The 16,513-nt window shown below is 39.5% G+C and overlaps 1 protein-coding gene across 3 annotated transcripts in view; it reads left to right on the top strand.

Annotated features, from left to right (window-relative positions):
• Window positions 1–9,085, top strand: part of DCLK1 (doublecortin like kinase 1) — a 255,169-nt gene extending 246,084 nt beyond the window's left edge. For all 3 annotated transcript variants that reach the window (XM_037376521.1, XM_037376522.1, XM_037376523.1), the window contains one exon: window positions 487–9,085. In XM_037376521.1, coding sequence (XP_037232418.1) covers window positions 487–651 — 165 coding nt within the window. In that variant the 3' untranslated portion in view covers window positions 652–9,085. The remainder of the gene's footprint in view (window positions 1–486) is intronic.
• The last annotated feature ends 7,428 nt before the right edge of the window (window positions 9,086–16,513 follow it).

The raw sequence follows: 16,513 nt of genomic DNA, 5'->3' as shown, positions 1-16,513 counted from the left end.
TGACAACTTCATCACAGTCCATCTTTGTTAGCTGATTGCACTGACTTGAACTTGCGTGAGTGTGTATCAGCCTTCATTAGGTCAAATCAAAGACAAGCGTACATCTCTGCCTTGCCTGTAGAAACAGATTTATACTTGGAGAAGGGTGGGGGGAAGGTCATTTGGTATTTGGCTTGAAATTTGAATCTATTAAAGGATGAAATTAATAGCATCCAGAAGTAGAACATATGGCATCCATATATATGGTACTGTATCTGCTCGATGATGTCACGCTACCTCTTAATGTTTGGGAAATGCACTTTTTAAAGCATTTAGCTATGTTGTGGGCTCAACCTTTCAGACCTGACTGAGACAGAACAGGTTTAATTTGGTCTGAACATTTATTATCCCTGGTATTGCAGGCCACATAAAAACTCATGGTTTTCATTAGTTTTGCATTTCACACATAGCCTAATTTCATTTATTCTTATTTTATGCCCCTGCCAGACCACCGCTCTTGATAAGGAGAGGCAGGTTTTCCGACGAAGACGCAACCAGGATGTGAGGGGACGTTATAAGGCACAGCAAGCTCCACCTGAACTCAACTCCGAATCGGAAGACTATTCACCAAGTTCATCCGAGACTGTTCGCTCACCTAACTCACCCTTTTAATAAAACACTTTTACTCGAAAGTCTTGGCTTTAACCCTTTGAGACCCTGAAAATCCTTCAGACCTGTGTGAAGTGATTACAGCTGATCTATCCAGCAGTAAATGCTGGGATGGTGGAACACTAAAGGGTGCTCACAGAATCTTTGTAAGAATAATTTCCTAATTGATTGAAATACTTGTTCTCTGTTTAGATTGCAACTTGCTGCTAATATGATCCTCAAAGGGTTAAGGCTATTTTGCTTTTTTATTTAAAGATAGAAGCAGTGAATGTTTTCATCAGTGAAGCTAGGAACTGCAGTATGTAACTTTAGCACATGTTAACCCTCTGAGTAAACAATCAATTTAAACCTTGACAACCCACATTAGGGCTTTATTCTGGCTTTTTTGCTTTTATACGCACATATCTTTTATAGTACCCTAAAGCTCCTTGCCTGTTTCTGGCCAAAACAATATCAAACGCGCTAATGCTTAGGGGTTACAAATCTAGGCTTTAAAAAATGAAAATAAAATTAAACAGTATCTTCTATAGCAGCTCGTTCTAAACCTGCATCAATCTTCCACAGGGAGTGATTGTTGTTGGAGGATATAATGCAGGCTAAACGGGGAATTCCGTTTAGGGCAGCCTTGTAGTTTCCAGAAGATGACGTGGTGATGGCCACAAAAGGTTGCTTCCATATTGTTTGCTGCTAATGACAATGCAGAGTCTTGGGAAACGGCTTGTGGACGCATTTTGTCATGTAATGGTATGTAATGATGTAGTTGAGAAGTTCCTGGTTCCTTTGCCTCACAGTCAGAAATGTGCAGACATCCTCTCAGCATGACCTGGGTATTCCAGGAGTCACTTAAAGATTAACATTGATGAGAATTACCCTTAAAATAGCTAGACTATTCTAAGCCAGCGAAAGTACAAGTCATTTAATATATATGTAAAGCCTACACTGAATTAGTGGAAGTTTTGTCTTAGAATGGAGAAATTAAAAATTATTTACTATTTCTATCTGTAATACTTAATAAAATGGGCATTTACACAGAGTATACATATTTCTGGTTTGTTGAAACCTCAATGCAACATTATAGCATTATATTTAACCGTTATCCTTAAGTTGGCTTCCACAGAAATATTACACTTTGTAGACTTTTGCTTCAGATGTGATAAATTGAAAGAAAAATTATTATAAAATCCCTCAGAATTTCACTTCAATGAAAAAAGCAACTTCAAAAATCCTATTCTAAAATAAAAAATATGAAATTTTTACTTTCTCTTATTATTCATATAAAATGGAATTTTTCTCCTCTAAAGTTAAAATTTTCTCACAATAATTATAAAGTCACATAAATGTGTTTTCCCCCCCTCCTCCCTCCCTACCCTTTTTCTCTCTTTCGCCCTTCTTCTCTCGTATCATATAGCTAGAAATATCAATATGCTGCCCAAAAAGATATGCAGACTTTTCTGCTCTTGCTGGGAAGTACAAATAGATTTTGGAGGAGCAGACCAAGTTGCCCATGGTGCCATTTCTACTCTCAGTTCTGTTTGCATATCCTGACAAACAGCTGTGACAGCTGATGTGTACCTGTAGCTTGTTGCAGCTGGTGTAATGCTCTTTTGGATTTCTAGTTGGAAGTATCACTTGAACTGTATTTCAAGAAACATTGAAATTCTTCTGTTTCTCCATCCTTTAAAGTGCATCTTTCATTGCCTCTGTCACAAAAATTTGTATATTAAAAGCTATGAAGACTTTAAATACAGGAATTTCAACTTGTGAATCGTCACAGAAGTGGTACAGGTACTTCATACAGCAAGTTTTTAAATCCACCCAGTGTTAATGATCTAGAAGTGAGATATTTAGTCAAAACTAGATCTGCAGACATCCTGCATAATGTAGAGAGATGAGCATTTCCAAGTTTGATTCATCTCACCTATCATGGGCATGCATTTCAGGTAGGACTCATGGTTTGATTCACTGCATTGACTGTAGAAGGAACTCCTGGTGGAAGCTTACACCAGACACCAAACTTCAGGTTATGAGTTTATTAGAATGAATCTCACCCTAATTCAGGAGCTCTGATCTCTGAACGTACACCCATGGGCAGATGGCCTGTGCTTGGCCTCAGTTACTCTGTCTGGAACCTGAGTAGCAACATCTTAACCCAAGTGAAGCAAGTAGGTGTCTTGGAGAACTCCACAGGGGCAAGAGGTGAAAGGACAAAAGAACTACCATACAAAACTTGTCAGATTTTAGGTTTTGGGGAAGGACTGTGTCTGTGGCAGATCTTTGACCATGCCCATCCCACCTTAGATTCTTTGTGGAGAGAAAGATCCTTAGTAGATAGGGCACAGCCACTGCTGTTGTGAAGTTAATGGTAGTTTGATAACATTTGGATAAGGACAGAAATTATTTTTCAGTAAGATTAAACCTTCAGCTAAGGTAAAGCCTCCCTTGCCACTTACCTACATCAATTTACAGTAGGTCAGGAACTGGCATATGTTTTTCCAGCATTGCCCTTCCCACTTTATATCACAGCCTTTCCTTTAGAAGAAATGCAACTCAGCCATGTAAATGCAAGACATACATTTGGTAATAAATGTCCATTGATACCATATGCTCCTTCACTATTGGGAAAATTTGGCAGTCTTAAAGCAAAAGCTGATGTTCGTTCTTCTTAATGAGAGAGGGAAGTCAGGAGAAAAAAAATAAATAAAAAAATATGCTTCACCTTATGCATGAGAAATATTATTCAAAAATCCATCTGGGATTTTCCTATCACCTTTGCTTTGCTTTGTTTTGGAATAGAGGGTTATCATTAAAGTAAGATGTTTGGCTCCTTCATCTTCCACCATCTTGTACTGCTTAAAATGTATGTAAAAATAATCCTAGATCATGAAAACCCTACTCATCCCCAACGTCTGATATGTTTTCAATCTTTTGTTCATGTTTTATGAACATAATTATAAAAATATATTTTAAGTTATTTTTAGGTCTATGAGAGATCGGGTTTCAAATTGCTGATAGCCTCTTTTTAGGCTTCAAGGAAAGGTGTCTGAATATTTAAACTGTTTTGAAAGAGTTGGCAATAATGGTTTGAAATGTATCCATTTATCCATATATTTTTTTAAATATAACCATATATATATGTATGTATAATTTCATGGAAATAATAATGGTTCAGGCTTGTTTGGCAGTGAGATCCCTTTTTCTTGCCTAACTTCTGAATTCCTGGGGGTAAGCGAAGACAGGATATGTGCCCCTAAAAATACTTGAAACACCAGTGAAAAAAAGAAATTAAAGGTAACAGACTTTTTTTAATGTGATGATCTGGGAGAGCACATAGCACACTCTGGGCATTTTACTGTAATACACACCAGTCTTCCTGACTTCTTTCTTCATTTCCCTTTTGAATCATTGCATCGTATTGGTGCTAAATGTGACAACATATTTTTTTTTTAAGCTTATTACAACTTCCTTAAGCCAACTTCCTTCCACCAAGCTGAGACGGATGGCAGCCATGGAAGGCACTGTCTTATCACCAAGGAGATGGAGAGGAGCACTTCCGAAGGGTGATTCAGGTCATCTAATATTTGGTCTCTGGAGATGCCTGACAGTCTGATCTTAGCATTAACAGGAGAGTAGAACAGGGTCACTTCCAGCTTAATTCCTCTAAATTAAGTGTAAGTGGGGATAATGTGGACTCCAACTTAAGTGCAATATTCTAGTGAGCTTACATGCAGTAAGCAAACTTTGATGTGAAAATGTAGTACTGATAGGTGATAGCACAGGATTAGTTAAACGCTGCTGAGCTGGGTGTTGTCTCATCTAGATGTTTCCATCTAGGAGTTACGCATCTAATCTAGGGCAATCATCAAAACTTCCATTATAGCTGCTAGACTGGCTTCTCTAATGGATAATAAAATTCTAAGATGGATGAATTGCTCACTAGATGAGGTGCCTAGCCCAAATATATTTAGAACATGATTTATTAAGTCGTGACATATAAATTAATATTTCTGTAAGTTACAATTTTCATAGCATTAATGTACAAAAAATCCAGAATACTACGGTTCTACTCAGAGGGTTAACAGAAAAGCACTAGGCATGCTGATTACATTGGTGTATCCAAACTGCTTTGCTTTTTTAGCCAGTGTTTGCTGATTTTTTTCAGAAAATTCTTGAAAAATTTCAAGTTTGAAATAATTTAAGTGTTGTTGTTTAAGGAATTTCTATAACCAAATTAATCTTATTTTTAGCTTAACTTATCACAGGAATAATATGTATCATTGATGCAGTGTAAGTCTGTAGTTATCAATTTTATTAATTCCACAAGTGATTCCAGAAATCTCTCTTTTTTTAAGTACTTACTATAGAGCTTACAATGGTGGCATAGGTGACTGAGACTGTCTTTCTTATTGGTAAACAAACAATATTGTAATTTCAAGAAAGTCCTAAGAATCAGCTTTTCAGTTTGGTAGTGTACTAGTTAGGGGAAAGCTATCTCATGACATGCATTGTGTAAATCATCTTTGTAGATGAAGATTGTTCATATTAATGAACACATTCTTTTTCCTTGACATTGTAGCAGAAACTGTTTACTTGTTAATGAACAACCAATACATTAATTTGCTTCAGACTGTTAGAGGGGAAAGTGAGATTCCAGTCATTGACAATGTTATTGCTTTACAGTAGCCCTCATCTAATTTAAATGTGGTGCATACTACAATAAGCAAAGGCAAACCTGTGAATAAACTCCTGAAAAAGCCTGGCGGGTCTTTATTCAGTTGGGTGCTCACATACAGTAGCATATGACAGCAGGAAGGCTTTCAAGAATTGTTGAAATGAAAGCGATATATCCACAAATAAGAGCTAAATTGCAATCCTTTCCCTATGGGGCATATATGTTTAAAAAGAAAAAAAAAAAAAAAAAAAGAAAAGAAAAGAAAAATTGGCTCAGAGGTTTGCAGTGCTACTATATTACCACAGGGCAAGTACATTAAATCATTGTTATTTGCTAGCCTGGGGTGTATGTTAGAAAATGGCATCTTTTTTATTTAGTTTAGATTGTGGGCAGGGAGAGCTTTCCTAATATTATTGCAGTGCCTGCTAGTGCTGCCATGGTTAAGGCTGTGTTAGTATTTCCGTTATAAACTCTTAGTCTCAAAGGTTTTTAATTTGATTGTAAAAATTTGCTTCAGGCAGAAACTTGGCATACAATTTTTCAGCTCACAGTTGATTCTTTTCCTAAAATATAAGGGAAATCAGCTTGACCTCTTTGACATTTATTTTCTAAGTGTACACAAACATTCACACATACGGACACAAAGACGGTCTTTATGCGGCTCATTTCAGATGTGGTACATTTTCAAGCACATCTCACAGGTCTTAACTACAAAGGTGACAGCTCAGAACTTTGGGGCATTTTTAAAACCAGGGAGAAAACTCAGCGATCAAGAGCAAAAATGTTCCACGTGTGGGAGAATTTTATTTTGGTGTGACAAACATTGAAAGGTTGTGCAGTAGTGGGTATGTGTATATACCATGCTGAGTGCTCGTGTAATTTCTAAACCCATTAGTTTAAGTCACTCCAAGTAGCAAATGCTAAATGTGGACATGCTGAATTTCCCTGTAAGATTGGGAGAAGAAGCATTTTCATCTTGTGTTTTAGAGTAGCACCATGGACAAAGCTGACGTTACACCAGCCAAAAGGATCCACAAAGAAGAATTAAAGGAACATGTTTTCTCTTAAAGGGCAAAAAAAATTGTCTGAATAAGACAAGGCTGAAAGCTCACATGAATAAGAGGGGTATTAGAAGCAGTCTAAAAAGCATAAGTATGGAATCATTTGAAAACTATAAAAGTGCAAGAAAGCCACGCAGTGTAATGAATCCATGTGCAGAGCCAATCAGCTACTAATCTGGAGCAAATTTACAGCTACAAACAGGCATAATTAATATACAAATCAAACACACCCAGCGGCAGATGGAATTGAAATCCTAGTTCTTTTAGCAAACATAATGCAGACCTCTTCCTCCTATAGTCACTAAATGAGACCGTGTGTAGCTGTTTGAAGTAGTGTTACATGCAGGCTAGTGGGGAAATTAGGTGTTTAAAAAATGACTGTAAATTAATTTATTTTTTTTATTAGCAATTCTGCAGCATGCTCCTACCTTAATGGGTCCTTTTGGGAAATGACAGCTTTCAAAAATTGATGTCTATGCATTTTATGCTTGTCTGCATATATACTTGGATAGCCCATGCCAAATAGCTTCAGTAAGAATTGAGTTGCTATATTGAGGCTCCATATTACCTGCAATTTTCTGCAGCAGGGGCCAGAGGAAGGAATAAAGCATCCATTAAATAAAGAGTTCATGGAATGACCCACCTGTAACAGAGAAGTCTTCCTCATCCCTCTTAGTGATTGACTTGAATGATGAACCACATTGCTTACTTATTTCCAAAAGTGTTCACCCTGCCTGACTGGGTGAGGAGGTGACATTGGACAAAGCCATGCCATTTTCTTGGCATCCGCTTGCAGTGTTGCACATTTTGTCAAGGCATGAGTAAATGTTAGGTTAGGAAAATAACTGTTTATGCTAAATAGCAGAACTAGCAAAAAGCATGTAGGCAGAGATTAGCCATGACACTTGTAGACTGGCATTTGGAAAATGTTTTCTGACCAGCTGATCAAACAGGTTTTTGAGAGGGTTTTTTTTTCAGTAGAACCATTGGAGCCAAGAAGCTCCAATTGAGTTTCAGGTGGAACTTGCTCTGTTCATGAGGAACTTTCTTCTTAAGGTGTTTCTGATAAGTCTTCATATGCATTTCCTGTTGTAGGAAGACACTGGACTCAGAAACTCAGAAGATCTCTTGTATTTCTATGTTCTTAACAGATTTTAAAGCTAATGATGAATTCTTCATACACATCTGATTTTAAGTGACAGCAGTGAATAAAAAGAAGCCTAGTTTTACTTGTCTAGAGTTACTTTCAAGAAGAGCTGATATCACTACTATGACTGATACTGCTGCTGCTACTGCTACTACCACCATTGCTGTTCAGAGGTAATTACTTTTTTTACCTACGCACCTCCATTAGGTGCCTGGAATGCTTCAACATCTGCTAATAAGACCCAAAGGGTCTTATATTAATGACAGCACTTATAAATTTATTTTCTTTTCAAACAGGATGCCCACAGCTACTGTAGCTGAGTTCCATAATATGGTGAGAGTTTGAAAACTGGTGAGAGAAATTAGTAAACTGAGAGAGGGGATTATCTGTAAGGTATAAATGCAATGGATCGCTTGACCAAGAGTATTACTGGTGCTGTGTCTTGCAAAGGAGATGAGGTTTTTTCTGTTCAGCAAATCCAAGCACATAGCAAAAGGCAAATAAACCTCTAAGATATGAACTTCTGACAATTTGGCATTCATCATGAATCTTAACTAGGTGTAGTTTTTATGTAGTTACTTCAGTGTAATAAGGAGATAAAATATAAGATGGTTAACACCAGATCTTGATGACTTTTGCAATTGATAGTTAGGAGGTGGGAGGAATCAAATTGACTTACTGATGCTAAAACAAGAAGTAGTTCAGGAGAAGCATTTCCAGAGAGAGTTGATGTGAAAAAGGGAGGAGGACTCTTTAGTAATTCCTGGAGGCCAATTTATCACTTGCCATTTGTGCTGATCTTTGGTGTCATATCTGAGGGTAAAAAATTACTCAAAGTGGTCCAAGGTTAAAGACATAACTGCTATAACTTATATTTTATTAAGGAATTAATAATAAACTTTTATATTCTGCCTGAATGAAAATTGTTAAAGGATTAATTAAGTGTGAAATTAAATAACACTTTTCTCATGTATGCTAAAAAGCTATCTAAGGAAGTGGTGGCCTTTAAACAAGTTTCTAAATTATTTCAATTTAGAAAAAAAATTCATTTCTTTTGAAAAGTAAGAAATTTAGGAATTGCTATGTGGTTTGAATGGCATAGATGAATCTTTCATTTTCAATGTTCTAAATAAATAATTTCTAGATTATATATATTTCTGCAAAAATAGAGGGAAGCCAAATTGCATTTTTCAAATCCTGCCATTTATGCCAATAAATGTGAATTAAAAGGAGTGAGATCTGATATTTTCACCTTAACTAATGAACTAAGTTTTTAAGTTGTTACTTAGTATTTGCTCTAAAATGGTAATAAAAGAGTAGAAAAGGACAAATCACTTAATGCCTCAGCTCTAGGTTTAACTTCTAACAAGCTCATGTTTCTTAAGCGGAGAAGCGTTACAATATATTTCAATTCAGTCATCACAAGCAAGCCACTAAGGAGTTACATCCAGCTGCATTCCTGAAAAGCTGTGCACAGGCTTTAAAAATTAGTCATGCAGCCACATCCCAGTTTTCCCACATAAACCTCTGCACCAAAGTGAGTCTTGATGAACATGATTATAAAAAAAAAAAAGAAGCAACTATTAACAAAATTCACACTTCATGTGTTAATGCCCTAGCACAGGAGGTGAGTTTGGATAAGCGTATGGAAATCAAATATAGTATGAACTGACAGCCTTTTTATCTGGTGCCCTTCGACACTATACATACTAACTCTCATGAGAAATGTGAATACTGTTTTACAGTGGAAGCCTGCAAAAGCCCCCTAATGACTGGAAGTTTCATTGTAAATGGCTGGATTTGGGGAATTAACAGGTGAATAAAGAAATACAATAAAAGACCAGAGAATAATGCATTGCATAGTGTACTTTTTCATTTGTTCTGACAATCGATTTAGTTTTAATTTCATACTTCATACATTATCAGCAAGTGTGCTGGAGTGTAAAACCTACAAATAAGGAGTCTGAGTAATATGAGATCCCACCAGGGTGCTCTGATTATTTTTGCTGAAAGGCAGAGAAAGTGCTATTTTATCTATGTTGGTAAAAGCATGTATTTTATCCTACTCTCATTTACAAGTTAATAGTTGCTATTTAACAGCACGTTCATGGAACAATTCTTGATGCAGGATATAGATGCAAAACTAAAGAGTCTATTAGAAGATGCCTGTCTGTCTAGAAGATAAATTTTTACGTTCACAGAGATTATTAACTGACAACAGGGTTATAGGCATGTAGTACTTTCCTTTTTGGACTTTCTCTTCCCAAAGAGTGTCCGCTCCACCGTACTGGCAGCAAAAGCTTTCGGCATGCTGAGATGAAGGTGAGTGACTTGTGAACACCATAAACCTTCATGAACCTTCACGGTCTTCAAAGAAAATAGCCCCCTTCTTCTCTTACCCCTTTCACACACCTCCAGCCTCTCCAGGCCACTTGTTTCTTTCTCCTTCCCACACTCCCTTTCTCTTCTGCACTGCAAATGTGCAGTGCAAATCCCTGTGGTAAAACAGATCAGGGAAACTTCTTCAAGGAAGAAAAAAGTTTTACCCTGCATTAATAATTACCTGGTTCTGTTTGTGACTCCAGTACACCAGCATGCAAGGAAAAAGGGTATGAAAAAGTCACTGCTGCAGTGGGAAGATGGGACTACTTTCAACAGCAGGGGTGGTGTAAATTGTAAATGAAAGGTGTAGGGTCTAAAAAACATGTATTGTGTCTGTTGGGATCAAGTTCTACACTGTTGTTCTTATATCTGGATCTTTCAAAGTGTTTTTATTTTGTATAAACAGAGAGTCAAGTCATGTGAAAAAATACTGCAATAACAAAAGAAGAAAGACTTGGAGGAAGGTGGGACATGATCATTTGTGTTCAAACATTACATATGCTCAGTAAAACTTGGAATACATAGAGAGGAGGTGTCATGCCTTCAGATTATCTACATGCTTTAGATTTATCCAATGCTTTCTAAAGGACAATGATGGAAGACACACACAGACTATCTTGCAGTCACTTGCCCCAAAGTGATAAATGACCCACAGCTTTATTATGTGTTGCCACTTAACCTTCAAGGCAGGAAAAGGCAGTTGCTGGAAACCTTAAGCCTAGATGTTGCCCCAGTTGTAGCTTTTTGCTCTGCCCCAGAGCTGCTCTAGCTAGGCAGTGTTTTCCACTTGTCATGGTGTAGGTAGAAAAATAAACCCTGGCCCGCTGCATGCCAGCAGGCAGGCTTGGCACTGCTGGTCTCTGCCAGAGAACGCCAGCAGTCACGAGGCTCTGTGCACTGTGCAGTCATGGGCAGCTCCTGACAAAGTAAAAATTGATGATGCTTAAATACCATTTAGTCTGGCTATATAAAGGCCAGTGAAATCCTCTTTTTGAAAGTGTTGTAGTTTAACCCTGGCTGGCAACTAAGCCCCATGCAGCCACTCACTCACTCCCCCACCTCCAGCAGTGGGATGGGGGAGAGGATTGGAAGAGTAAAAGTGAGAAAACTTGTGGGTTGAGATAAAGACAGTTTAATAGGTAAAGCAAAAGCTGTACAAGCAAACAAATCAAAACAGGGAACTCATTCACCACTTCCTATGGGCAGGCAGGTGTTTGGCCATCCCCAGGAAAGCCGGGCTCCATCACACATAATGGTTACTTAGGAAGACAAATGTCGTAATGCCAAATGCTCACCTCCCCCCTCCCCCCCTGCTTCTTCCCCGAGCTTATATATACCCATCATGAAATTCTATGGTATGGAATATCCCTTTGGGCAGTTTGGGCCACCTGTCCTGATTGTATCCCCTCCCCTATTGCTTGTGCCCCTCCAGCCCTCTCTCTGGCAGGGCCTGAGAAACTGAAAGGTCCTTGATTTAGTACAAACATCACCTGGCACAAACCAAACCCATCCATGTGCTATCAACATTGTTCTCACAACAAATCCAAACAGCACTGCACCAGCTACTAAAAAGAAAATTAACTCTGTCCCAGCCGAAACGAGGACATAAAGATACTTGAACCAATGATAATCATAAAAGACACGCTTCTGCAAAGAGACTGGAAAATGCAGCTATTGGGGTGCTGGTTTGTTGCCTCTGTACTGGCTGCAAGCATGTGCCAGGCATCAGGCAACAAATGGGGACCCTATGGGTGGCTTGCAAATCAGTAGTAAATAGTCATAACCAAGTCTTCCCTGGAAAGCAGCTGGATTTGGGGTTTGGGTTTTGCTTTATTTTTTCTAAACAGCAAACTTGTTCAAAACTCAGACTTGCTTCCTGTTACTTGTTTCTGTTATGTTCTAGGAAATGGGACTTTGGAAACATTAACAAAAAAAAAAAAAAAAAAAAAAGATTAACAGCGTTACATATCCAAATCTTATCGTGATTCTTCTGTTTGGGCAACAGGCAGGTAAGGAAGATAGGATCTAGATTATGTCCAGCTGCTCATTTTGAAGTACAGACATACTGCACTCCAGGCAGGGAAATCACCTGAAAGGAAACCTTGGTAATTAATTATTTATTTCCCTTCATGTAAGATGAAGCTGGATATTGTCATTTTACATATAATTGCCACATAATCAAATCTATGGTACTACAACATTCCAGAATATCCCCAGATTGCTTTTTTTATACCAGCTCTAGGTAGGAGAAACATATACACATAGCAAATTCAATGAATGGCATTACAGTTAAAAAGAAACTTTTAGCACTGAGACAGTTGCCTGTTATCAGAGATTGCTGGATTTTTGATCAAAGCCATGAATATGCATGTATTTGTTTGAGCAGATATTAAACTTTGAAATATAACAAGTTTAATTATGCAATGTAGTATAAAGAAAAAAGACATCTCCGGTCCAAGGCTTCTCAAATCACCTGCATAGAGAGAAATCAATTTATTCTTTCCTGCTAGACACCTGAAAAGATAAACCCACTGACCCTGAAAATATCTCTCTCTCTATTCTTGGCCACATCCATAATCCTCCTTTCTTAATAGCTGAAAAGAAAGTCATAATTAATATGCCACTAGAGAGTTTTCATTATTTCTTTGGAATTACCTCTTAATTTACTAGATTAGCCTGATTAAGTAATGAATTTGTCAGTTCCAGTTTTTCCTTAAGAATATGAAATATCTCATTTTTGGCCAGGCGATGCTGAATTAAACCGCAGCTGAGGAAGACATTTTGGCCTAGATTTCTTTTGTTAAAAATTCTTTAAAACCACTTTCTTAATGCACACCTAATTACTGAAGTCTGCAGAGCCCCACAGGCCTTCTCCACTTGCAGACTTAGCAGCCACAGAGCTGGAAGCAAAGCACAGTGGCTGGTTCTCTGTGTGCTGAAAGCCACAACACGAAGGGAGGAAGGGTGTTGTAGACCACAGTCCTGATGCTATGGCACAGAAACCTGGTATTTTACTGACATGCTGGGTTGCGGTGCCACTAAAGATGTGCAATCACTCTCCTGCAGAAGCCATCTCTTCCATTGGCTGGAGGAGGAGAAAATCACGATTTTTTTCCCAATTATAGGTCCAATTTTCCGTGCATTGTTGAAGCACACCAACCTTCCTTCACCAATGTGTAGCAGAAAAGTTTTGTCTTGTTTCTGCATTCATTTTTTGAGAACTGTGGACTTTTCCCTTCGGTGTTTTTGTTGCTGTTAAGAAAACACCTGTGGGTAATTAATTATAGTATTTTATTCTAATTATGAGCCTGTAACGGATCAGAAATTGTCCTCCTTTTGTCTTTACATGTCAGGAGAAACTGGTCCTCGTTCCCTGCAGCGTTTCCCATTTCAGCCAAATGGATCAGTTAAGTAGCTAACTCACTGAGCACATGCATTAATCTGCTCAGTAGCCTAATTTGGGGAAAATATGCAGTGTTGCCATTAAAATGTCAACCTTTACCCCTTATAGCTGCTATACTTGGAAGGGAGACTGGTAGGTTCCTGTCTGCAACTCAAGGCTGATGGTACCATAATTGCCATAGGTGGAAATTTTCTGAGACCATTGGAAAGGTTTAATGCCTGGCTGTGTGCCTGTACAGGAATGCAGACTGGCAGAAACTTGCTTCTGCTTTGAGGCCACTGGTAAAACCCTGGGAGAGGCTAGGAACTCAGTCTTAGGAGCTGGAGTGGGATGGAGACTGGTACACACACACACACACACACATACCTATATATAAAATGATAGATGGAGAAAGCCAAACCACAAATAACCATGTGGCACTGAAATTCCTACAGACCAGCGGTTCACACATCAAGAGAACATAATCAGTGAAGAGTGATGAGCTGAAAAGGAGAACACAAAAGCCTGACATGCCATGAACCAAGAAAAAGTTTCCAGGCTGCAGGATTTCAGTGACTCACAGTCTAAAAGATTTGGTGGTGCAGGAGCTGTTGAGGGCTGGCCAGTTGCTCTGGCTACAGAGCATTTCACACTGCATGGAAGTGCAAATGTAGTGATGGTGAAGTGCAACTCTGTAAGGGGAGGAGCAGTCAGCTGGCTTGCATGGACCCTGCCAGCACAGGGGAAGGAGCTAGCTGTCCTACCTCTCCACTTTGAAGGACTAGACTTCATGTTTTTCGCCAGGTTCCCAAACCTGTGGAGTTTTTCTTTTACGCTAAATGAAGAGGTGACAGCTGCTTTTGTTTTAACCTCCTGTCTGCAGCTCTGATGTGTCTGTGCTACAGGGTTATGCTCTGCTCAGGGGAGACTTCACCACAGCTGGCATGGAAGAAGCTCTGAAACACATCAAACAAATAAAGTAAAGTAGTAAAGCTCTCATGGCCTCTGGTGAGAATGTGCAACTATTGGTGTCCAGAAACTTTTCAACTTGCCCAAATCACAAAAGCAGCATGTGGCCTCTCTCTGACCCCAGCATCAGCTTAGTGGCCAATTTTATGTCCTTGCAGCAGAGCAGAGGTACTAGAGCTCTTCAAAGAAACAACAGGAAAACGATCTGTCAGTTTGAACAGCCAAGGCCTATGTGATGGCCAAGATTTGGTTTATTTATTAATTTTTAGCTTGTGTGAGGTGTTCTTTAGAGAGGCGGTAGTCTCTGTGGAGGGGTGGCAGCCACCTCCTCTGGGAGAAGCGCGGGCTGCTCCACCGAGCTGTGGAGCCTGCAAAAACGGGAAAGCTGCTGAAAACAGCAAGGAACGGAAATAACTTGAGCTCAAGGGTCATGGAAAGAGCATCTGGAGGAAGAAAATAGGCTGGGCAGAGTTTGCTGTGACCAAAAAGCCATGTAGTTGGCTGAAGTGGAGGCTGAGAGAAAGGATCTGTTTGCAAGGATGCAATGGGCAGGGGGAGGTGTGTTAATAAGTCTTTTTTATTTCTGTTCTGTCCAGCATAATCACTCTGAGCTTAAAACAAGTTGGCTGGCCAGGCTTGTGTTTGAACGCAGCCTATCTGGGCAATTTGTTGGCTCCTTCTGGAGCTTTTTCCTGAAAATAATAAATTTTGATGGGGCTGGCTCAATGCTGAACCTTACTTTAGACAGCGATGTTCAGGGAGACCTTGGTTCTCTTTAAAAGTTTGCTCATTTTCAAGCTTTTGTGCCTTGTCCTCTCTCTGCCATCCCAGAGACTAGGTGCTGCTGCCCAGTTCAGGGAGAGGAGCAGGAGCGTTTCTTTGGTCTCCCATTTCTAAAACAGAAATGGAAATCAGACGAAGGCAAAGCTTTGAAGGCCTGTTCAGCCTAAGTGCTTTCAGATACAGCAAAGCAGAAGGGGCAGAGGGGTAATACACACAGACTACCATGCAAAGAGGATAAATTCAGAGCATTTTTCCAGTATTACAGTACCAGGAGAGCTAATGAGGAAAAAGGTAAAAGAGACAAATAATAAGGAGAAAAAGTGAAACAAAATCATGAGAATTTGGAACTAAACTGGCCACCCATTTCAATGTGAATGCACAAAAGGCAGCAAGATCCAAACTGCCTGCTGTGCCCCACGCCTTCACCCAGCTGCTTCCCTGGGACACCAGTGCTGTGAATTTACCCCTCCAGTGACTGAGGTTACCCTGTAAATGAGGTAATAGAAATTTGGGCTAGTCAGAAAACTGAATGGGATATCCAGAAATCAAGCATCAAACTCTTACTTTACTACTTACTTGAAGCCCAAATGTGGAAGAAAAATCTCCCACAGGACTTTCATTCAGTCTCATGTGTGCTGCCTTTCATGTGTGTCTTAAATTACACTCAAATGAGGCTTCTGTGCCCACAGAGCTGTCAACGTACCACCACTTGCCTGCGTCTGTGGAGAAAAATTCATTAGTTTAGGTGCCAGAATGCCATTAGTTATAATCTTACCTCTTTTCCTTTCTGTGTGTCCCACTGTCATCAGCCTGCTCCTTGCCCACTCTTCCCTTCACAACTTGAGTCTGTTGGCTGATTTCAACCAATTTGGAGAGAAGCAGTAGAATTTTAAAAAATAATTGAGGGTGTACAAGTATTGTTGAAATCAGCAGCTCAGGAACTGAGAGAAACCTAAATTAGCTGTTGGCCCTTGTGCCAGGGAGAGACAGATGGGAGCCAGCAGCGCTTCTGCCCGAAGGGGCAGCTTGGTGGTTGTATCTGGCTGCCTTTCTGTAAGGGGTGCTGGGCTGCGGTGGCTGAAGGGATGGGTGGAGAGCTGGCTTGATGCTGCTTGATGCAGCAGGTAGTACTGGACCTTCAGGAGGCAACTCCTGCAGCTTTAGTGTCACTATTTCCCACTCGCAGCTGCAGAACTTGATCTCACTGCCCTGCCCCAAAAGAAAGCAACAGCTCCCTCATCTCCTTCCCCTCTTCCTCCTACCTGTTTCATCCCTCATTTTAAAGGAATGCTATTATCCTTCCTCTTTCTGCAAGAGAGAAGCACCCTTTGACTTCCCTTTTTTTTTGTCTTGATGCACTGAAATTAGAGGTGAAAATGGCTGCTTCTAGGCTTCCTAGGTTGATTTGTATAATTTTGATCTTTCCAACATAAAATGTGCTGTTCTGAAATTTTGTGACCATGAATGTGGCC

The sequence above is a fragment of the Falco rusticolus genome, chromosome 2 (genome assembly GCF_015220075.1).
Source record: "Falco rusticolus isolate bFalRus1 chromosome 2, bFalRus1.pri, whole genome shotgun sequence".
Classification (NCBI taxonomy): domain Eukaryota; kingdom Metazoa; phylum Chordata; class Aves; order Falconiformes; family Falconidae; genus Falco; species Falco rusticolus.
This window is presented reverse-complemented; position numbering and strand designations above follow the sequence as displayed.